Source organism: Dermacentor silvarum, chromosome 9 (genome assembly GCF_013339745.2).
Source record: "Dermacentor silvarum isolate Dsil-2018 chromosome 9, BIME_Dsil_1.4, whole genome shotgun sequence".
NCBI classification, from domain to species: Eukaryota; Metazoa; Arthropoda; class Arachnida; order Ixodida; family Ixodidae; genus Dermacentor; species Dermacentor silvarum.
Window position 1 is genome coordinate 103,554,263 of NC_051162.1, and position 24,187 is coordinate 103,578,449.

The window sequence follows — 24,187 nt, forward strand, 5'->3', positions numbered from 1 at the left end:
CTTGGGCCTGTAGGCTGTTTTGTCGTTGATTAATATATATCTCTGGTTTCGGCACGATTTCGTGGAAACCCACCAAGGACTACACAGGAAAAGCGGTCGATGAACAAACATGGCGTTTTAATGGCACAACAGTAACTATGACGATGATGATAGCAGGTGAGCGAGGAAGAAGTTTCAAGAGATCTTCTTATATATGACTCCCAATTTCTGCATAGCTCTCTTTGCAATGTAAGCAACATGCTCATTCCACTTAAAATAGGTCCTGAGCACAGCATCTCAGCATTTACAAGTTTTAGCAAGAAACGGTTTTTTACTGTTGATTGAGCATTAGTACCGCAAAGAAAGTCGTTTACATGTTAGAGTCACAGCCACCATTTTCTTCTCGCTTATCTTCACCGTCCAGGTTGCACACCAAGAATATATTTTTAATTAAAGCGGAGTTTAAAAGAGCCTGGGCGCGCGGCCTACGTATCTCTTGAAAAAACTGCAGTCGTCTGCAAACAACATTATATTATTGGGAATAAAATGGGTTATGTCGTCGACAATGATCAGGAACAAAAAAGGCCCAAGCACTGACCCTTGAGGAATTCTTGACCTAACCAGTTGCGAACCGGAACACAACGTCATATTGCTGTGTTTGCGACTGGCAGTACAAAGGGGTAGTATAAGGTGGCAGTGTAAAGTGGCGTAAGTCCATGGTGTGTAAAGTTGGCATCGTCTCAGATATAAAAAGAAATCAATTAGCAGAACTGAGATAAATTGCTAAATACGCGATATACTTCCCTAAAAATACTTTGTTAAAGGGAAATGGCTCGCGAAATAATTTTGATCACCCTATGGCATCTATTATCGATGAAAAAGACCTATGAAAATTCTCGTACAAGCAGTAAGATCTGTGAAACACTTAGGTAATGAATGATCCTATACCTAAATTTCTACTCTTATGAATGAAGATAATGTTGAAGTTGTGCCCACAGAGCATATTGCATCTAAGGGTCTTAAATGATATAGGAGAAGAGGACAAAAGGTCATGTCAAGTGTTTTTTTTTTAATCAAAGTTTTCTCACTGTAGCATTGCACTTGAAATGAAAGAAGTGCTGCTAAGACCGTGTTGATTATTACTAAAATAAAGTTATCGAACAGCACTGTGAGTGTAGATAACATAACTACTCCGACGTGATTTTCTTTGAATACACAATATCGCATTATTTTACACTATTCTTCTACATCTAATTTCACTGGTTGCATACTTCCACTTTGACTTGATACCCCACAGCCTCATATTTTGTGTTCTGCGTGAATTTTGCAGTACGTATATAATTATACACGTAAAGGTTATATACACTGCCTATACCAGGTAACTTCGCATAAATACAATAACATTACCAAATATATAAGGCACTTAAAAAGCTTTAAATTATGTGCGATAAGATATGCAACAAACATTTTATTCTAACCGTGATCCTGGATTGAGCAACAGCTGCTGAATAATAAAACATTCGGTTCTTGAATATTTGCATGATATATTACACTATATTCAGTAAAAACTAGCGAAGCTGAAAGATTTCGTTTTTGCCACATACCAGTGACATAACAAGTGCTGCATATTCCTCTACATTGATGCCTTCTTTTATTACACGCTTCACGAGCTCCCTCTCGAGAATGAGGTACGTCTCAAGGACAAAACCAGACGACGATTCTCTTGGCTCTGGGAACAAAAAATGGCTTATGAATACGCGTTCCCATTATTGTTCGCTAAATGTTGCCCCACAAAATTCCCGTCATACGTGCCTATTTTCAGTGGGACTTCGTTTTCTCCAGCTTCTGCATTGACAAGAAAACAACGCAAATACATTATTATTATACCATCTGGGCGTGTCACGATTATTATGTCGGAGCAAAAGTACCTTATAACATTGTAAAAAAATCCTGCCCTCTGTAATTTGAAAATATTAGGTTTAATGTGACAACGGTTACAAATTGTTAGGCTCATGCACACCACATTCTGTAAAACTATGTAACAATGGAATGATATATAACAATTAACAAGCACATGGCGAAATTCAGGTACCCTAATTTCATGTTGTCCCGCTGTAGTGACCGCGAAGAACACAGTCGCGAAAACTGGGAATCACGAAAGTAATTCTTTAATTGGCGAACCTGTAGCCAGGAACAAATTTGTGGGGCCGCAACATTCATATGGGGATGGATTACCAGCGAAGCTGTTTAGGCTGCATACATTATGAAATCATACCTTTTTGTCATACAGCACCACACTGCGCCGACACAAGCGTCCTCACGGTTACCGCACCTGCCATGCATCTACGGCAACCGCGCTTGCGGCCGCGCTGGAACCTCTGACGCGCACGACATAACCACAGAAGCGCAGGCCACAAGCACAGGCGCTGTCGCAACACTATTTCGCCCTCTCCCCTACCCGCCTCCATTGCTGCAGCGCCGTCACCACACTCTTTCCTCCTCTCCCCTAGCTGGCTCCATTCCAGCAGCACCGTCACCTCCGACGCGCGTGACTTTACAACCACAGAGACGCAGGCCAGGCGTACAGGCACCATCACCACACTCTTTCCTGCTCTCCCAACAAAGGTGCCCGACGTCATAACCACTAAAGCGCAAGCCACGTGCACAGCCCTGTCCAATCGCATCGTTGCCATTCTTGTCCACGCGGCGTGATACGGACGTAAGCTGCCCAGGGTACCTGCCCCTCTTTTATTGCGATAGCAGTTATATAGACACTCCAAGCGCATTCCTGCCGTCGCCGTCGTCGTCGCTGTCAGGCTCTGTAAAAATTACAACGGCAATAAACTCGGCGCCGCGCGCCGTATGCTGTATGTGCGAGTGAAAGGACGCGCGCTTTCACGGAGAGCGAACGCATGGCGGAGAGCAAACACGACGTCTGCGGTCGTGCGAAAGGCCGTGGGGGGATTGGAGGGAGGGAGGGAGAGAGGTAGGGGAGAAGACGTTTAGCGGCGGCACTAAATGCGCATCTTGCGACCGGGCGCAAGGCGAGCTGGCGACTCAATCTCCCAAGATTCCGCCGACCAAGGAGGAGCCACTGAAGTATTTAATGCGCGTACCTATATTGAAATACATTTGCATTTGAAACTTTTTTTGAGGTTAAACTTGTAATCACCTTGACTAACAACGACCTTACCAGAGGCTCCTTCGTTGCGTTCGTGCACTTTTGGATAAACTTTGCGACTGCTTTCAGCGAAGACATTTTTATTACTGGTAGCTGTAAGCAAAAGAAAAATCGATTCTTTTTATATGGATGCACAAACATCAATCGAAACTTCAGTTTAGGCGTACATTAGAATGTGCGATCACCTTTAAAAAGTTCCCTTTTCACCATTTTGTCTGTTCTTGATACTTCAAAATGGTTTGTCCTTTCTTGATTACTTATCACAAAAACAATTGTCACCTTAACTCATTCATTAGTTACATCTATTTATCCAATCCTGAGTACGCATTTTAAACCGTAACCATAGGCGCTATATTCCAAGTGTGTAATTTCACCGAAAATGTTTCTACACGTCGACGCCATTTCATTAAACTTTGGTTGAAGAGCCAAAACGCACTTATAGGAAGGCTGGGTGATTATTGTGGTCAGATTTTGATTACAGAGCGGCATGACGTCTCTTGCACTGGTTTGTCTACATAGCATAGGTCCTTTTTGCGCAGCTCGTGCGTCTCATTATTTTTTGGCTCAGACTTGTTAACTTAGCAAATTTACAACAAGCTTGCACATCTTGACTCCCGACAAAGTTGTAGCCAAAGGGAAGGTTGGCGTGCAAGTTCTTCAGGAATAAATAACAGCAAAGAAAGACAGCTAATGACACTGCAGGGGACACCAAAGAGACTGAAAAACTTATTTCTGGGGTTTTACGTGCCAAAACCAGTCTAGATTATGAGGCACCCCGTAGTGGAGGGCTTCGGATTAATTTTGGTCACCTGGGGTTCCTAAAAACTAAGGCTAGCGGCACTTAGGGCAAAATGAGACCCCGCCATTTTTAAGGAGGACTCCTGGATGCGAAACTGGTGCATTTCACGCATATCGCTTATTGTTTTTGTATCTGTGACTTCATTTAAAAGTTGAAGGGTATGGCAATGATGGTGGTTCTAAGCGCAGTCCAAAAATACTGACATAAGGATATACCCAGAAAACAATTTTTTTTTATTGCGCCCATCAGTTTGTAGTTGCGTATCACTACTGGGGAATGGCACCCATATTATTGGCAAACTACGAATAATTAGAATCTATTTTTGCTTTTATTTATTACCTAGGCCATCCGAGAATTCATAATCAACTGTGCTTTTTTTCTAATACACTGTGACATAACTTAAGAGATAAAGCGGGCTAATTGATTGCCCAATATGTGTGATAGTATCGAAGGGCTAGAGATTTGTAGAGATCTTCGTTACGAGCAAACATGGTACAAGTGCAGTATGAGCCAAGACGTATCAGCCATCCATGCGGCTGGCATGACGATCACCCTTTGGGGCTGCACTCAATAACGGTGATACAGGTGCCCTCCCCTTAGCGTGCCAAGCTCTATATAAATATACTTACAATGGTGTCATAGCATAAATGCGCATTAAACGCTAATCTATAAACGCAGTCAATGTACAATACGTACAATGCGTATGAAGACTGTAGAACTGCGTGCACATGTCCGTCTTCTCAAATACAGAGTGATTTAAAAAAGAGACCTGCAACAAAGCTGCGAGGACAGGTGACCGATGCTGGCTGCCTAAAGGCAGCAAGAGCGGCGTGGGAAAGGCACCTTGTGCGTACATCTGGTGTGTGGCTGTACTTTGAGTTGCTGCTGTAGATGTCCGCTAGTGCATGTCTGCGTAAATTATGCGCTAGTGGCATGACTGGGTGAACAGTTAAAGTTATTCTAGCAGGCCACCGAATGTTTGGGTGTTTGATTCTGGCTGCCGATTTCTGGCCGAAGTCTGAGGTCGTGTTGTTGCCTTAACGCAAGGCTCTCGATGATAAAGAATGAAACACAGCAGACGTAGGCACTATCATGGTAATGTAAGATTGTGACGTCGGGTGCCCAGTATATGCCTTGCACTTCATGGGGCACTTTATGGAGTGCGTGAGAAACCCTACGATATTGACGACATGCAGGTTTGAATTTTGGAAGACGGTGTGAGGATGCAAGTCAGATGCGTTCGAGCCGGCGACGAAGACTGTAAGGCACTTTTGAAATCTTCATAGAGGCGCTCTGATCATTCGTAACTGTGAAGCTGTTGGAGGTGCCTAATTTTGGTTGATTACCGTGATGGCAGAGACAGGGTGGGCGATGGAACTCCGCTGCCGATAACGAACAATATCGGCGCGTCTGAATTAACGTAGGCGCCACTGCATTCGTCGCATGGTCATCGCTAACAGATTCCATGTCCCTGTGCTCATCAATATAGTTTCGTCATGGAGGTACCCTAGAAGTTCGCCCTCCATAGTGTGGGCAGGGCACTTGATGGTAGGTCTGCAGGTTGCTGAATAAGGCGAACGCAGCGTGAGCGTGCTCCCGAGGGGCTGTTTATAGAGACGATTGCTCAACTTTGTCTCGATGGCCACTGCTGCAGTTGAGCTTGGATGCGGCGCCTTGTAAACGAGCTGGCTGCTGTGTGGGAAGAGCCGGTGCCAGGTTACCAGGTGGCGGAAATGGTGGGTAGAATGACGGGGAAGAAAGCCACCGACCCGCAATCACAGTAAATCCTCGTTAACTCGAACTCTGATATCTCGAATTATCCGATAAGTCGAATTTTTTTCCCTGGCACGGTGTAAACTCCATGGTTTTCTCACCCCTTATCTCCCAATGCCACTGCGCCGAACTCCGGATATCTCGATACCTAGAATGCCAAAATGCTGGGAAAAAAAGTACCGAAACGTGTTTTGTACATTTTTGCGCAGCTGTGGTATCGCCAAAAAGTGAAACCAGGGCCCGTATTTTGTACCAATGCCTTTTCCGATGCTAATGCCTTTTCGTGCTTTTCGCGCTTGGTTACCCGTCAGAGCGACGGTCCGCTCACGTTATCTACGGGATCAGCCGGCCGCGAGCGCTGTATGATAAGACTAGCATAGAATAAAGCATAACGCATTGCTACAAAATACTGGCCCAGGCCTGAAATTTTGTCCCAATGCCTTCTGCTTGATTCTACTTCATCATCATCTACAGTTGTCGGCCGGCTGATCCCAACTTATTACGCGGCCGAAGCGTCGCTACGACCTCTGACGCACGCAAAGCGTACCACAAAGAATACCGTCGGCCAGAGGCCAGCCCGCCACCTTTTGTAAACACGCCAGCCGCGTTGCACCTGTTTCAAATGCCCGATATGCATCCACCCCCTACCCTTCTTTTAAGGGCCGTGATTTTGTACTGATGGCTTATCGCTGCAGCTTATTTACGCGCTTTTTCAGTGGTCAGAACGCTGCTCTCTGTAGGTTATCCTCGGTCGAAAAATCCAGGGAACCGAACACTTGCGCGACATTTTTTTAGCGGGACTTGGTTTCGAACACGGTGTCAACATGCATCTGCGTTTGCGCTTATATGTGCTAGGTTCGCCGTTGCCTATATACGACCGACGTGTCGGTTGCTGGGTCGCGCATAATATCGCAAAAGTGAACTACTAAAACTACCACTCCCGGTACATTGAGCTTTCGTGAGGAAGTCGGCGGCTGTTACCGGCGCCATATTGGAAAGGCGCCATGTTGGCTATGCGCGGTGGTTATGCTTATGTTTTCGTGAATTTCGCTATCTCGAAACTCCGCCTACCTCAATTTTTTTCCAGTTTTTACTACTTGGAGTTAACGGGGTATTACTGTAGCGTGCCATTCGTGGCGGCTGACCACGAGCTCGTGCCACGATTTACGGACGACCCCTTCGGCTTCGGTTGTACAGTTTGTGAAAGCCTGTGATTTGCCGGCTTCACATACCCCGAGCACCCAGCCTATCTCCCGCCACTCGACTGTATCACTTAACGTGCAACAAAGCTACAACTACTACTGTGAAGACACGTTTCACCTTCGTGTTAGGACCAAGTGCTATATAAGAGGGATCAAGCAATTTTTTCAATGCATGTCGCACAATATACGATAATCTTTTTGAATATAAAATATTCGGATCCAATATGAAGAATCTGTCGCGGTAAAAAATTGTCCTGAAGTGAAAGGTAAGCATATTTACCGAGAATGTAGGGACAGAGGAAAAACATCTTTAGAATGAAGTAGACCCTTTTGCACCCTAGTACACGTCGATGGCACATCTTCGGTCTTCAGCACCACTGATATAGTCGAAACAATTGCAAGAAACCCGTGCTCAAGAGAGCACAAGATCCAACTAAAATATGAAATATTGTTTCTTCATACACAGTGCATATTTTCCACTTTAGTCACATCAAAACGAGAGCGACAGTACGTTGAAGCCTCCTAGCTAAGTCACATCGGCGCAGATCCAGATATCTAATATTTCCGTGGGTGGAGCAAGGAAATGGGAGGCGCGCAGCGAATACTTGAATATTCATGACGTAAAAACTAGGCGGTGCCATCTTTATTCAAATAACGTCCCTGCATGCTTTCTCCCTTTAGCGAGGCTTTAGACAGCCACCCTAATTTTGAAACAATTGTGAAGTACTAGCATATGTATGCCTGCTCCAATCTGTTACTATTCCAAATCGGCCATTGATAGGTCAAAATGGCTCGGGTTCGGCCAAAATAGGCGTGGCGACCACCCATATTAGCTACAACCGAACCAGTCTGACTTATCACGGAGGGCTAATGGCGGATTTGTAATAAAAACAGATTGGAATAGATTACGTTATACCGGCCCTGGCTGCGCTAATACACGTCTAGTTGTAATACTAATCGTGCTAGTGCGTGTTACTGATGCAGCATAGGCAATGCGATCCCGTCTGAATTTATAAATATAATCGTTGGTTTTCGTACTAACAGCCACGCATGAGTGTCACAAAGGTACTTTACATCTTACTTTATATCAAGATTTCTCAGAGGCATTTCAAGTTACTGACTTTTATTTCCCGCTCGATCTTTACATTTGACATTTTACTCTTCTGAACTACACGATGACGCTTACAGCAACACACCGTACAACGTACATATCCACGTGTCATTAGGGCTTCGTAAACGCATATTTTAGTGATGGCAGTCTCTTTTCCTAATTGTACAGAACTCGACGCTCGTGAAGGAGCTGCTATGCCTCTGTGGCTTGAAAACACCCAGCTAAATGGTCGGCCTCGAACTTTTCTATAAACATCTTCATTTGTCGTAAAAAAAAGAAAGAGGTAAATATTGTACCATCTCACATTCTTGATTCTGCTTGTGACCTACCATGTTACAAGCTCATTACATCAGAAGGCAAATATAGTTCCGGCGATTATATTTCTTACCGTATCCGATGATATTGTAACGACGTCGGAAACTCGAGGGATAAACGAAACGCACTTGTCGGCAGAGGCAGTAACAAGAACGGACGGTTTTTAATACCGCGCGCCAGTCACTGCTTCTTCTTCTTGCTCTCTATCTTTTTCACAAGTGCCGATATGTCTTCTTACGTCGTCGTCTTTGCCTTACTAGACACGCGGCAATAACATTACAAATAATAAGGTCGTGTCGTGACCACGTAAAACAGTGAAGTATATCGGGGAGGCATCGTAAATAAATTGGTAAACAATATTACCAAATGGTTCTTTTACAAGACGTAAATGATTTGAATGGCAGGTGCACTATTATCGCTACGTGGTGTAATGTTTTACACGAAGCACAAAAAAAAAAAAAAAAACAAGCCTTCATAAACGCGAGCCCAGTTTTTTACAACAGTGAATAAAATATATATGGCATAGGTAAGAGTATTGATTGCGAAATCACTTACAACGCAAGCCTATCATTTAGGATTGACTAGCGCGGTGTCATGCGCGCACAGGTAGACGTGAACAGATCCCACTCGATGAAGGCGGACGCTTGCTGTCACAACACAGGTATCACGAAGAGCTGAGGCTATTAAAGACACCAGTTTTCGACGACGAATGCGCTCGGCTGCCGTCTGGTTCCGAGGGAATCCTGTGACGCCATCACAGCTCCGGTGCTGTTCTTTCTGATATTTGGGTACTTTACAAGGACATTTTATAAGCCCTAGCATTAGCATCTTGAAGCAGGTATTTACAAGCTCACTGTCTAGCTTTTCATACGCATACATGTGAAAGAAGGAGCGTAAATAAAACAACCAAATCATGCCAGGTGGCGCGAAATGTTAAAACAAAACTGTCTCACGGCGAGCAGTAATTCTCGACCTTTCTTATGTAGACTTCAAACGATGTGGGACACGTCATGACAATGACGGTTATCTAAGATATTAGAAGTACCTCTGTTTTTTATAATCCAAGGAGAAGTAATTCCCCTGCACAACGTATTCCCACTGTATAAGTGGCTAACAAGTCATGGTTGGTAAGCGATTGTTCATAGACTTGGAGTAAAATATTTTCTTTCTAGGGACATTTCAAATATTCATTGCTACAATAGGACAGCAATGCATTGAGCATTCCCACGTAGGATTCGTACTGTCAATGTGCTGCAAGGAATTATGACCCTAATAAAACTTTGATATTCCGGCTGGGTCTTCCCCAATCGTACTGTTTCTTTGCAAGCCTTTGAAGAATTTCGGAAGCGATACGCTTGCCCTTAAGGCGCTACCTATCTGCCTTGATGCCAGTGAATTGGCTGTCACATTTTTTGTATTGTTACTAATTCAAATCATCTTAATTATGGGACACTTTTCTGCTTCTTTTGCTTTTTCATCTGTTCACTCGAGAAAAACCACACAAAAATTATTGTAATTGTTCGCCGCATTAGCCTATCTCTAATTGGGTATCTTTCGGTGATACTCTCTTATCTCTCGGATGAGGAGTTTCTTTGCTACGACTCGCGTGTTCTTGAGGTTAAGCTTGTAATCGTCTTGATCAATAACAAGCCTGTCTGAGATATTTTTGCGGGCTCGGTACACTTCGGAATAAACGGTGAAGCTGTCGTCGGCGACCACATCTTTTTGATTGACCACTGGATACTACTCAACAAATATGATGTCGTGAATTACGTGCACAAACACACAAAATATCGAAGCTCTCTAAAACGACCAAGTTTATTGGCTCCGTTTTCAAGCTTACACACTGGAGTAGGCAAATGTCTACTATATGAAATGTTCCATGTTTATCTACTCTAGCACCATTTTGAAGCTTACCAAGTAAATAATTGGCAAGCAGCACATCCGCACGTTCAAATATCCATACTTTTTTCGGACAAGGAGCCACTACAATATTTTTCGGCATTATTATTCGGGTCTAGCACTTTTAGGAAAGGATAACAAGGAAAGCTCACATTTTCCGAAAATAATATTTGGGAATATTTGAAAATCAAAATAAATAACCAAAGCATCACATGCGACTACTTAGCGGCATGTGTGAACATTTTCGAGCTTCGAGAAGTTGTTTATTATAAACATAAAAAGTTTACATTTCTGCGTTTCTGAGTCAAACACACCGCTGCTTGTCCACAAATATGGGAGAATGACTGCGAGCACCATTGGTTGGCGGTTCGTGTGATGTAGTCATTTGAATGAATGAAAAGTTGTCTTTAAAGACTGAATGTATCACTATGGTTCTTAGTGGACTCAAACTTCCACACTGAAAGCTAACAGGACATTTTCTCACCGTGTTGCACCTATGGTCTAATCCTCGAAACTTCGTACGTTCCAAATTAATGTTCTTGTACCTAATAAAGTTGCATGGTCATGTAGTTTACATTTTAATAATTTTGTGGCCTCCGCTCCAAATTAATGTTCTTGTACCTAATAAAATTGCATAGTCATGTGGTTTACATGTCCATAACTGTGCTGGCCTCCGCGGCTAGCTTGATGTACGCCTTAAGACCCAATAGCGATGGGTTTAATGAAACAAGCACTGCTAAATTGGTCATTGAAAAGAGACACATCACCAGTGTCACTTATCCTGTGACGCAAGCCATAGTAGATGTCAAACCTGGTGCCCTCCTCACAGCAGCGCAATGCTGAACCAACTAGGCCGTCGACTATCCATAGACTGATGTTTGCGGAAACCGACTATATATATATATATATATATATATATATATATATATATATATATATATATATATATATATACCAGAAAAAAAAGCGATTCTGGGTCCGGGTAAATATTCGCAGTGAAGTAGACGCGCGTATGAAGCACTTGATTAACGTTTTGGCCGGGGTCCGGCCTTCATCAGAAATATATATATATATATATATATATATATATATATATATATATATATATATATGTGTACAATAAAAAGAAAACAGGGACTCCATTTTTAGTCCTATCAAGAAGTCAACAAACAGTGGCACCCACGACAGCATAGCGGCAATTATCTGCACTTCTTAATTGAAATAAATACACGATAAATAAACGGAAATGAAAGTGGATGGAAGAACAACTAGCCGTAGGAGGGATACGAACCCATGTCTTCGCATTACGCGTGCGATGTTCTTCCGAAATGAGCTAACTACCGCGGCGCTTCTCGTTCATTACGTAGCGAGAGGCACGAGTCCGGCTGCTTCGGTGCCTTCAGGTAGCACGTGTGGGTTTATCCCCCTTGCTGCATTCACCCAGAAATGTTCACGTAGACGTGACGCCTGCGGCAGAAAGGATGTTCCACATCTGCCGCCAAGGCCGTGAGTGGTGGAGCTCACGGCCTTGGCGGCATATATATATATATATATATATATAACGCGCAGATGGATAGAAACATAAGTAGATACCGGAAAGTGCGGTGAGTTTTTACGAACGCTCATTACAAGAAATTATGAAGCTTTCTTTCTAAGAAATGCACATTGGCTTCCTTTGTAGCTTGGTGCCATAATATAAATGGATGCCAATTATTTCCTTGCTACGACTCACGCTATTTCCTCCACCTTACAGACTTTGGCAGAACTACATAATTTGCCCCCTACCATTATCACTGCTTAAGCACATACTCTGAAATCCATTCAAAGTGCTCATGTTCAATTGTATCCCTTCCGGCGTAGATTCTATACTATATGTACTAACCCAGACCCATACTTTTTAGTGCATCATCATAGCTATGCTGCAGTGTTGATAATTCCTACCCATACAACCTATCACCTCAACAGGCGTGACGCAGAGAAATAGCCTAAATGATTTGCACTAACAATTACAATGACGTGGATGGCGTGGAAGCACATGCAGTAGGTCCTCTACCGTAATTACCGTACTTAAACTTACGTAGTTACCGTAGAATGTAGTAGTAGAACTACCGTAGTTAAAACTACGATAGTTCTTGCAATGAACGAAGAATGATGACAGAAGTGACTCGTCAAAACTCTTTAGGAGTGGGCTATCAGACTAATTTGATCTCATTAGGCGTAGGGCAACTAAAGTATGTTTTAAGAGAGAAATCTGGCATCTGTATTATGTTCATCGAATTGCGTGACGTACTTTCGGAGCTACAAAACTCATCATGAAATAGAGAGACCGGGTGTTGGAAACTAAATTTTATTGCAACACAGGACAGCGGGACACTGTCGCTAAGGCGCTTACGCTTCACAACCTAATTCCTAAACCAGTTCTGAAGCCAATTCTGAAGCCAGTCAATGTTCATTGTCCATCCTTGCTGAAGCTCAGTTTAGCTTGCAGCCCGTGCGAGCACAATAGATAATTCCAGATATAGCGCAATTTTAAGCAGCTAACGAAAGGCGCACTTACTGTAAAACTACATGTATGCAGACCTTTTAGAAACCAGGGGTATAACAAAAAATCACGAAAGGGTGCAAGCTATGTCAAAAAGCTGTAATGTGTGGTGCCGAAATGATCGAATCAGATCCCTAACCATATTTCCTGGGAATATAGTATTTGTGAATTGTAACCTTGACATCTCTGTACGTTTGATCTGTTAACTTATGTACTTCAGACAGATGACATAAGGAACACTAGAGATTCTACTCTTAAGAAATGGGTTGTGGGAAAATGAAGCTGCCTCGTGAAGGAGGCAGGTTGTTTTGCATACTAGCGCCGGTCGACAAAGCATTTGTCCTACCTACAACACAAAAATTCGGGTACACTGGCAACAAGCAGAGCGTCAGGCAACGGGGGAGCCAACCGTACTTGCAGGTTTCAGGCTTTCATACGTGTCACATTTTTTTATACATCTATTTTGAAAATAATTAATATCGAAGGTTACTGCATAATCCACGCCAGGTTTGAGCCAATTTGGATATTGTGCAACTGCGAGAGAAAGTTGGCGGAACTGCATTGATTGCTTAGACAATGACTCGCATGCATGCGTCAGCAGAGATAAGGTCACAGCGTGTACCGGCTGAAATGAAAACGCAAGTCTGCAGCTGCTTGCGTTTTTTGTCGAATAAAATGACACAACATGAAAGCTTTTGATCAAGCATACTTGGATATTGACTGCAAAGCCAAACTTCGCCAAAAATTAGCGTAAATTTTTGTCAAAATTTAGGCACTTTTTCATGTTACCTCCCTGAGGTCTTAGAGCGTGACCAATACTTTTAAAGGCTTTACAATACGACCGTTTCAGCCGGTTGTGTTAATCGTATAGTTGCATTACCACCGTTGTTAACGCACGCAGTAGGCGCACGTTAAGGATTACAATGCACTGTCCTATATTCGACAAAGCCATCCAAGTTTTCTAACGATATATTTTCGTTCGTTTACACGATAACGGTTTTGCATGAGTGGCACAAGACTATTTCATATACATTTCACATGGAGGCCACTGACCTTGACATTTCCTTTCCACTTGCAAAATCTGTTTGATATTCTTTTGTTCGCACATGTCGACGCTTCTACCAATAATTTAGACAAGCTTCCTCGCGTCATTTGGACATACTTCCTCGCGTAATTCGACTGAGTCATAACATCCTAAGGTGACGTTTGCTTTTTGTGCTTTTTGAATGTCGTAGAGTAATTGAAACGCTCGTATTTAGGCTTATAAGCTTGTGGTAAAACGAACCCTCCTAAGCGAATCCCCTGTCGACATATCGGCAACTCATCCTCTTCGCACTGTTTAACCACATTTGCCGCTTTTGCCTTAAAAGCCAACACTTCATCATCCATGTCACGGTATCCACGAAAAGACGAAGTCTGGTCTGCATACCTTTTTGTGTTAGTATACGGGACTATATGAGAACATTGGCTGCTGAAGAACACGTCATGCATTCGAAAAACTGTAGCTTGGAATACACATAAAACACTATGAAAAACAATATTTTTAGCATAAAATGAATAAAAAGAGGTCTGTGAAGTACAACGAGGGCGTGCCTTTTCCATTTCGAAAAATCTGCAACAGAACGGCTGTTTTAGGATAAATGCATCATGGATCAAACATTTTGTTTGATTCCTTGAAATGAAAAAAAAGCAGCTCCTGACCATTTTTGAAGAGGTTACAATGAGAACTTGTAAACGTTACCAGATGGTAACTTGTCCCGGAGAATGGGTCCTTGCTTTTCTTAAAACTTGGATAACAATAGGACCTTTTCGTTTAAACGGGAGATGCTCGACAGTGTAGATAGCATTGAATAGTGATAGTAGCGCAAACTACGTATCGATTTCAAGATTATTTTGATGTGTACATGAATTTGTCAGCTACCTGTGCAGGACTCAAACATAAGTTACGAATCTCCCTATACTGTCAATTTTAATGAACGTTACCACAGTTGGTTTGGTATACACTTAGGTACAGTTAGTTACGTTTCCTATTTCTTTGAATTTCATGAACGACCCCGATTAGTGCTTCGAACTAGACAAAAGCTCCAATGTTCCGCAAGAGAGCATCGGCCTAAAGTTTAAGCCTTTGCTTTAGTCAGTCACCAAGGGCCAGCTATTTGTTTCGGTTCTTCAGCCATAAGCTTCTTGATACTGCCGTCTATTGTTTGTCATCTTTACACCTGAGAGAAACATTTCCCAGTTTGTTCTCTTTGCCTGACGTGGCACCCGCCTTCCCTGTGATTTAATGTGTTTCAATGCTACAAGATTCATGGTATCTGACGACTGCCACAATATGCCCCCTGTTCTATTTATGTCATGCTTTTTGTAGCCATCACTCAACAATCCCACCTCTATTAGACCGACCAGTTACTTATAGTGTGTATTTCACTCCTGCGCCAATGATAAAAGCTGTAAAATACGGCAATACGTGTTCTATACTAAATTCATTGATAAAATATCTTCGTCGATAAAATTTCAAGTAGGTTGATTCTGTAAGCAATGTCCAGTCAGCCAATACTTACTTACAGCAAGAATTATGCGGGCGACGTTTCTGCTGTTTTATAAGGTTCTATGTTACTGGGAAGAGATGTCTTCAAAATGTATATTAGATGACATTTCATTCCATGTGAGGAAAAAAACCCCGCAGTGAGATGCTCAGTTTAATTAGGAATATTAATTATGTTGCGCATTGTAATACGCGGGCTTTTGCGTATTAAACAAGCCTTCTACAAATTCAAAACGTTTTCTCTCAGTCGATCTCGCGTGTGGCACCGGGAGTCTTCTCATAAACGGGTGTAAGCATAGCAGTCACCGATGACACGGCAGCGTCCGACACCTCATCACTTAGTCTACTTGATTATATATGGCTTAGTTGATATTGCCGTTCGACTGATCGCTCGAGGTACTTTGCATGCATTCGCAGGCTTCTTTCACGCTCAGAAAGCATTTCTGAGTAGCCGTATGGAGCAATAGAACGCTGTATCGGGAGTTTTGCACGTTGCTCTACAATTTCCTGATTGACATTTTGCATGTAACTACGTAAAACATTTTAGAAGTTGATCAAATATTTATTACTAATTTTGTAATAAGGCGACATGCACAAATAATCTGAGTACCTCCAAGCGACGGCAGACAACATTACCTTGGTTTTGTCCAGCTACGTGGCATTTGCATATTTTCAAAGTTTGGCTAAAGGTAGGTAGGACACCCTTTAGAAGGGACAGAACAGAGCCCTATCGCAGACACAACTGTATAAATTAAGTTACCTTTATTACTCCGCACTCTCTACGAAAAACAGAGATTGTCTTACAGAGAATCTATGTTGAATGCAATTTTATTTTCGTTCTATTTGCATCGCCCTCTCCTGCAGACCTGAAAAATAAAAAGACAGCAAGCAGGGATCAGGCAGCGCACAAGATATTTTGTTCCAGGAATACAGAAAACGGCGGGACTATTCATGGTAACATGTGAACAATAATCCATACGCCGATAGTCAAGGGTGCATTTATAAGAAATGTGAGGTGGAAGTGGGTGTATTTTCAAGCGTTGTATTAGTGTTGTAGGCAAGAAGTTTGATCTGCTATGGTGCATTCATTACTTTATGAACAAGAAATCTGAGCTTTTCGAAGGAGATGAACAAACGTCGGCAATATGGCTCTCCCATAAGAATTAATTAGTAATCATGACACCTAAGTATTTATATTTGCCGAATTCAATTAGGGCATTGTTATTTAGAGTATACCTAGATGTAAATGAACTTTTCTTGTTCATGAATTGCATTAAGACAGACTTGCGAATGTTTTGTTCCATGGACCATGTATTTCACGACTCATTGACAATATTGAGGTATATATACATATATATTTATATTTTCGGTTGGCCCTAAAACAAGGCAGCATCTCAATTTAGCGTGATCTGTTTTTTACATGTATATATCAATATATATTTACGTTAAAGACCAGCAATCGGCCAAACTTTGAAACATATTCTTCCTCACACCAAGTCATGACTGCACACAGACTATGGAATTTTGTTTTGCTTCGCCCGACTGTCGGGGGTGTCCGCATGACAAGCTAGACGTTTCATGAATATATCCAAAAAACATCCTATCACTGGACATTTCACGAAGAAATGTTACAATTTCGACTAAATACTATCAAAGTTTCTTCGTTTCAAAGATAGTAACTATAGAGGATCATATCTCGTCCACAAGTACACTCTTTAATCAGCAGGAAATTATCATTTAAAGGGAGCTCTGGAATTTGAGTGTTGTATCAATGACAACAGTATAAACTGCAACGCTAAACAATTGCATTTTTTATCTGTAAAGGACATGGAATCATGCCTTCGTACACTTTTAATGCTGAGTTTTAATGGTAAGTTTATTTGTCACCCTGCACTATATTCGTTTTTACGAATTTTATTTTTTTCCATCTGTGGCTTTTTATCTCTCACAGATGCCTATTCTGTGTACAGAACTGAGTGTCAGAAGGAAAAACAAACAAATGTTCCGAAGGCTGGTTTTTACAGCGAAGCTGTTAACGGCTATTTACCCCAAGATGGTTTACGAGCGTAGAAAAAAACTATCATCATCAGCAATGACTAGAGCGACATCGTCTTCCGGAGCTGACTCGTTGGCGCCCCTCGGTTTGCGCTCGTGCCTAAAAGATCGCCTGAAAGAATTTGGTGACACGTGCCCAAAGCTTGCCGAAAGAGGGGAGCTGAATTCTACCCTATAATAATTAAGACGTTCATTCCTCGTCAAATTTGGCCCCGTATGATTGATTTGTTTTTGTTTTCGAAAGGCAAACTAGAGTGCCGGGGGTGGCATTCCAGGCGTGCGAAGACATCTCAAAACAAAATGTCATCACAGCGCAAAGGTTTAACAAAAGAAAAGGACTTCCTAGTGTGCTTCGAGCATTTAAAGAAGTAGAAGGAGTGTATTCTGTCTAATACGGAGTATTTCTATTATTACGATATTCTTGTGTACGAAACGTTAAGAAATAATTATTTTATTGTGTATTGCACGAACTTTTGGGGAAGTTGCTGTAAATGCGTATGTGCCTCCTTTTTTTCAGCGGAATTTATTTATGGCATTTGGCAAGGTTACCATAGGTAGGCCTCAATATATTAATTATTTCTCTGGGTGTTTCAACTCGGAACACAAATTTCTCATAGCTTGTCCGATTTGTAGAAGAGTTAGGGCGTCCTTACGAGCGAGATATGGTGCTCCAACTTCCGGGGTATTCATTTTTTCAACACATGCAGAATGCCGATGAAAGTGATGTTGTCCAAGCATTGGACCATTTTGCTTAGACATAAAAGCCTCTTTAGGGGAGAGAAACATCGATCCCTTTCACAACGCCACCTTTGTCTGCGTTATGTCTTTCGTCCTATTAAAAATACGAATTAACTTCTTGGCAGCCAAACTGTCGTCCATTTATAGATTTCATCCACTGAAAACGTGTTCCAAGCAGTAATAATATCAGTAATATTTATAGCACATAAATTGCATTATCCAGCTTCGCAAACCAGGCTGGAATTTGTGAAAGATTCAAATATCCATTGTAGATGTTTTAAAGCTCGCAATAACTCAGAAAAAATGCTTCTGTACACAATATTAGATGAGGCGCAATCTTCGAATTGCTTTAGGTATGCCAAAACGTGATGGGTGCCCTTGTTTCAATTTTACACCACTGCATCTGAAGCATTCAATCATTTGCGGCATCTCTACATGCCCAGCCAGTGTCAAAACGTGGCTTCCTTGTATCGAGCACAACTCTAGTGTAGTATTAAGACATTTTGTACAAGGCGAAGCTTCCACTACCATGTCAAAATATTTCGAAATTCGGGTGACATGCGTGCTAAGAATCCCCAGTTATTTGGCTCTTCAATTATTATTGTATTGCGAGCTCCACCACTACACATTACGGCAGAAAAATGAGGAACCAAAGAGAACATGTGCCACGCTTGTCCTGAATTGCTTCCATTAATGTGATTCTCTTGCCTGGCGCAGCTCTTATTGGATGACTACCAACCGGCCGACCGTTTTAACTTCATAAAGGAGTGTTTAAAAAGTTTGTTACGCTAGAATCTGTAGCGGTGTTTCTCTAACCAGAATACCAGCTCAAAAGGAATGAGGACAGTGGAAGCTACAACCCTTACCTTGGATGTATTCCGCTTGTCACACGGTGTTTCATTTGGTGCAACCACCGAATAAAGGATAATCTGATTCGACGATTTTGAGCGAGCAGTGCAGAGAACTGTGCATGTGAAGGGGTACCCATACATTTGCTGCAATATAAGGTCAATAATTCTTAGATGGTCATGGAACAGTCCTTTGTGCTTAAAATTTAAAATACGTCGGTCGCAAAAAGGTGCGCAAATGACGTACTTCTAAACTTCAGTCGAAGTAAACTGTAGTATTGTTGAATCAGGTGAAAGAAATACCGTAGAGGTAAGTTGGACGCTTGCACTTTATCATCCTCAGAGACGGAGCCCACTCAGAGGCCTAATCACGTTTCAAGCCTGTTCTTATTACCGACTGGTATATATGAACGTGAAAAACACAATTTTTTGTTTAAAAACGCCGGCTAGTTGTTCAAGGCAGCACATCCATGTAAATAGAGAAAGTAACCGCCTCCTGATGTTTTTTGCCATAAAACAAGCATTTTTATTGCCCAAAAGACATAGACGAAGATCTAGCATCGCGTGGGACATAGACTTCTTTATGCTGCATGCTTTATTTTTGTATCTATTCACTGTATTCGAGAGGTACCTGATGATGGCCTGCTGTCGTCAGTGGGGAAACAACGGCATCGACCAAATTGGTGAGAATATTCACAAACGCTTACAGCAGTAATGCGCGTAAACCACTTTCCCAAAGTTCCATGTGCTTGAGACTTTAAAACGGGTTAGATATTTTACGTAATTGCGGCTGCGCTAATCCTGAAAAGGAGTAAAAGCAATGTACTCCGTTTGGTACAATGAGAACAAGTAGTTTAAGAGATTCCTTTTAACTGCTAGAGCTCGCAATAGGAATTCAGTAAAGCACGAGTAAAACCAACAAGTAATTTATTACGTTTGCCTACTGATCTTGTTCTCAAAAGAAAAAATCAAGTTTAATTTTATTCAAGCTACATGGCCTGACTATCAATGCTCCTTTGTGCCAGCTGTGGGTGTGAGAGACAACTTTAATGAATATCCTGCAAATTGATGGCCTGGGTCTAGGCCGCGCCGGGGGTAGCAGCTCCGCTCTTGAAAACTTCTGCTAGAATCTAAGGTGCATAATTGTTCTGTTTATGGTCAAATCCAAGGACAAATGTAAAGCGAAGCTTTGTTGGTCTAACGTACCACGGTTTCAGAGCCGCCGATTGGTGGTTGAGGTAGCTGATTTCGCAAAACAGTTCGCATGTTTTTGCGAATACCACTATATCACGCAATAAAGCATGAATATAAATTGTAATCTCACATGCATGCATCCCAATCTATGAACCTACAGATACCTAAAATCCCATGGAGACGATACCAAGAAATCGCGGTTCGCGGAACATCACACATGTTCTTAAAGCTTGCCCTGAATGGAAGCCTTTTTAAGGTTATATACAGGCTCTATTAATGCATATTTTAATTTCGAAGCAGCATGATAGCAGCAACAAACAAGACACAAGAAATGCTGACAACCAATTATTGTTTTTTAACGCCAAAGTGCCGCTGTGGCCTATTTCAACTGCTTCAGAAGCTTGTCTACCCCCCCCCCCCCCAATAAACTTCGTCAAAGCAAATATGCCCCGCCTTTGTCCTCTTACCATCGAAATATTTCCAACGGAAATTTCTTATACGGACTCACGAATAGTTTCCGCAAACGGTGTTTTTCGTACAATTTGTGCAATATTCGTAAAATATTAACTGAAGCCTTAATGAGTAAAGATTACGAAACATTCATCATAGTTAGAAAGAATGTAGATGTATTTCTAACGCGCAAGGACATCAGAAGAATAGCCCACGGTACTGAATATTATTAGACGTTTTCGCGTTCTACATATCTGAGTCTTGGCCATATGTCACTGGAAAACACGAACCTTATAGAATAGCGCATGATTTCCGCTGGCGTTTTTTTTTCTCGCCTACTACATTCTTCGGTTGCTGTACGTGTACCACTGAGAATTTACCTAGTTGTGCCACCGGCAATGTGCTATTATGACACAAGCGATGTAGAAGAACTGCCATCAACTCTTCCCCGGAGAAACATCATACACTGCATTTGTCCTTTTAACGTCCCTGCAAGACGTCTTATAGTATGCACCTGCATATGCTACCTTATGAATTACGGCCCAGATTACAAACCATCGAGTGCTTAAATTAATATCTTACATAGCATGAAAATGAATACAATAGAAGGAATAGTATTCAGTTTTACAACCTTTACTCGACCACTTCATGACAGTCTCTTTCATATAGATTCCAACAGCTGCATTTGAATATGCACGTAACAATACCGCAGGATCTTATTACAAGAATATTTGTTTCCAAAGGCTGGTTTTCTCTATATATGGACATTATTCTTATTATTTTGTGGTACTGAACAGTACGTTTTAACTCTTGTAGTTACGTAGTCGGCAAAGCGTTATATAACACCTGACCAGGATAATAATTGAACAGCAAAAGAAATGCATGCCGATATCCGGTGGGTTATACAAAATTTAGGCCGGTGTTTGCAGTGATGCTCCTAATTAACATGTAGGCAACAAACGTCTAAGGAATGAAATGCAAATTTCGGTTCTTGGCGCTCTGTTCATTACCCCTCACTTCGTGCGACAACAACTAAATGCGTTTAAGTGATACAGACACGACAAACTTCTGTAACTTGAAAACTGCTCATTTGGTAGGGAAGGCAGTAGAGGTATGTTATGCTTAGTAAAATTCCAAGCATGCAATAGCGAGGATACACGTCAAAGCCATTTCAGTGTCCCCATGGTACCATTTCAGTATACGTTTGCTCAGCAAAGTAGTGGTAGATTAGCACGAAATATCCCAGACCATGTCGAGAAGAACAATTAGCTTACCTCAGTCTGCAAGAGATCTTCGTCCTTCATCAGGAGCGTTTTACACTTCTTCCGTCTTTTCTTTTCGTATTTTGCGTCATTCTCTGTGGCGGCAACTGGCCTAGTATTGATGGAATCTCTTTCGGGTGTTGTTGGCATGGGGTCATTTTTTTCAAACAAGCACTGAGCCCGACTCCTGGTTGAGCATAATGAAAAAAAAACTCTGCCTTTATTTTCGCAAGAAGTTCACAAAAAATAAATACTGGGACATCATGTATAAGTATTATAATAAATCTCGTTCCTTGGCTACCGCGCACCACAATCAAAAAGTTAACTTTTTCAGCTCTACATAAAAGGACTGGTTTCAATCTTCACAGCGCCATTGTATAAATGTCGCAGCCTTAATCACAGACTATGATAACTTAAGTGTTTCCGCGCCGCACGTTTACAACCTGGGAGAATATTTCGGCTCAGTTTGCCTAAGGAATTCTGAATAATATGGCACTTTGCCCGCCATTTTATTTATTGTTTAACTGCATTTGCGGCAATTTTCTAATTGTTGACGCCAACAGGCACACTCCCCTGCCTTCGGTGTTCCTTCAGATACTGCATTTCTGTCTCGTTTGTCTACCCACTTGCAAACACTGTAAATTATTTATTCCGGTAACAGTGCCCTAATGCTAGCTAGTTTATTAATTTTTCTGCTTTTGCTCAGGCTAAAACCTATATTCCGCTCCATCCATAGCAGACGACGCTACGGAGGAAAGCGAGCCTTTACTCTCGACGTGAATTTGCGACCAGAACTATAGCGCAGAAAATAGGAATAAAAGATAACGCTATGGGTGGCCTAATGTGATTTGATTCGGTGTTACATTTGTGTCAGAAAATATGAACTAAATTATACATGAAAATGGCCACAAATATGAACTTACTTGCCTCTAAATGAGTGAAGGGTCAAGCTTCGGCCACAACCAGTGAGAGGGACCACTGGTGCTCAAATCTAAAACATAATACACCGCGCTGCAGAAACGCGAAGATGCGGAAATATACATGAATCGACTGGACCTATCGTCCAAAATTTGTAGTTATAAATTATGAGACTATCATTTCAGGTCGCTCAAGAGCAACTGCTCTGCGAAACGGGTGGGATGATAGACATCTGCATGACTGCACTACTTCCACTGGGCCGGCAATGTAATGCGCAGGGTGGAGAGCCGGTGGATCGTTAGAGTCACAGAATGGGTACCACGAGAAGGGAAGCGCAGTCGACGATGGCAGAAAACTAGGGGGGGGGTAATGAAGTTAGGAAATTCGCAGGCGCAAGTTGGAATGAGCTAGCGCAAGACAGGGGTAATTGGAGGTCGCAGGGAGAGGCCTTCGTCCTACAGTGGACATAAATGTAGACTGATGAAGATGATAACTACTTGCGTAGATTCTGCAGCGCTGCCTGCTATGTATACGACGAAGTATACCACTACCAAACGACCGCTACTCTCACTGGTCTCCGCATAATAAAACTGATTTTTTGCTGCGATCTTATAAGATGCTGCGCCCCTAGTTATGGGAGCCGGACAGACTTCATTTTCCAAAACGTTGCGCATGAAACTCTCGCGTGCATGTGCCATCCCCAGGCCACGGAGGCTAGACTAATACAAAACACCAACATAGAATTCAACGTTGCGCTGATCACACGTAGAACCACGCGTTGCCATTTTGCCAAAATTGAAAGCTCTAAGTGGCTCAAGGCAATCGTATGTAACGCTATGCTCCACTCAATGTATTATAAAAATCAGAGACCACTTACGTTACAAAGGCTGAGATGGCTTCGATGCTACACTGTGAATATTGAGGGCGGATATCCCCCACGGCTCCTGCGCTCATGAGGTATCCGGCACCGGGTTGGCAATGTTTTGAAGTTCCCTCACCATCATGAGGAGAACCTAACCTGTGGGAAGCAAACACACAAACAAGAAATTGTCTAAAATATTTGTTATAAGCCTGCATAATAAGTTATCCTCTTAAAATTACTAAACAACCAATGAGCGGTTATAATAAAAAGCTTCTTCGAGTCGAGGGACCTCAGCAGGAAGAAAAAGATGCAAATTAACGAGAAAAGTGGTTAATGATATTTGTTATGTATAAGGATATAATAATTAAAGGGAAAATGAGACATCAACCCAAATGTAGCAGTTGCTACAAAGGAAACCCATACGGGTTCCTCGAAAGAAAAGCCTCGCAGTTGAAGAAAAATTAGTCCTGGTCCGGGACTCGAACCCGGGATCACCGCCTTTCCGGGCAGC

The 24,187-nt window shown here is 42.1% G+C and overlaps 2 protein-coding genes and 1 long non-coding RNA gene across 7 annotated transcripts in view; 1 reads left to right on the forward strand and 2 right to left on the reverse strand.

Annotated features, from left to right (window-relative positions):
• Nucleotides 1-13,857, reverse strand: part of LOC125940021 (venom metalloproteinase antarease-like TpachMP_B) — a 34,464-nt gene extending 20,607 nt beyond the window's left edge. Inside the window, exons 1-3 of one of the 5 annotated variants that reach the window (XM_049655674.1) lie at nucleotides 8,916-9,012; nucleotides 3,173-3,253; nucleotides 1,584-1,708 (exon numbers count right to left, since the gene is read on the reverse strand). In XM_049655674.1, the coding sequence (XP_049511631.1) occupies nucleotides 1,584-1,708; nucleotides 3,173-3,253; nucleotides 8,916-8,931 (222 nt within the window). In that variant the 5' untranslated portion in view covers nucleotides 8,932-9,012. Of the gene's footprint in view, nucleotides 1-1,583; nucleotides 1,709-3,172; nucleotides 3,254-7,214; nucleotides 7,501-8,915; nucleotides 9,013-13,770 lie in introns of those variants that run through there. The other 4 variants (XM_049655673.1, XM_049655675.1, XM_049655677.1 and 1 more) reach the window with 4 other exon arrangements.
• On the forward strand, nucleotides 3,026-22,643 carry LOC125940025 (uncharacterized). The gene is made up of 4 exons (XR_007463245.1): nucleotides 3,026-3,078; nucleotides 8,967-9,148; nucleotides 16,214-16,303; nucleotides 22,603-22,643. It is a non-coding gene; the product is annotated as an uncharacterized LOC125940025 (long non-coding RNA).
• The window catches only part of LOC125940022 (venom metalloproteinase 1-like), a 34,142-nt gene continuing 26,049 nt past the window's right edge, over nucleotides 16,095-24,187 (reverse strand). Inside the window, exons 7-10 of the mRNA XM_049655679.1 lie at nucleotides 23,692-23,832; nucleotides 21,909-22,083; nucleotides 19,009-19,137; nucleotides 16,095-16,215 (exon numbers count right to left, since the gene is read on the reverse strand). Of these exons, the coding sequence (XP_049511636.1) occupies nucleotides 16,189-16,215; nucleotides 19,009-19,137; nucleotides 21,909-22,083; nucleotides 23,692-23,832 (472 nt within the window). The 3' untranslated portion in view covers nucleotides 16,095-16,188. The remainder of the gene's footprint in view (nucleotides 16,216-19,008; nucleotides 19,138-21,908; nucleotides 22,084-23,691; nucleotides 23,833-24,187) is intronic.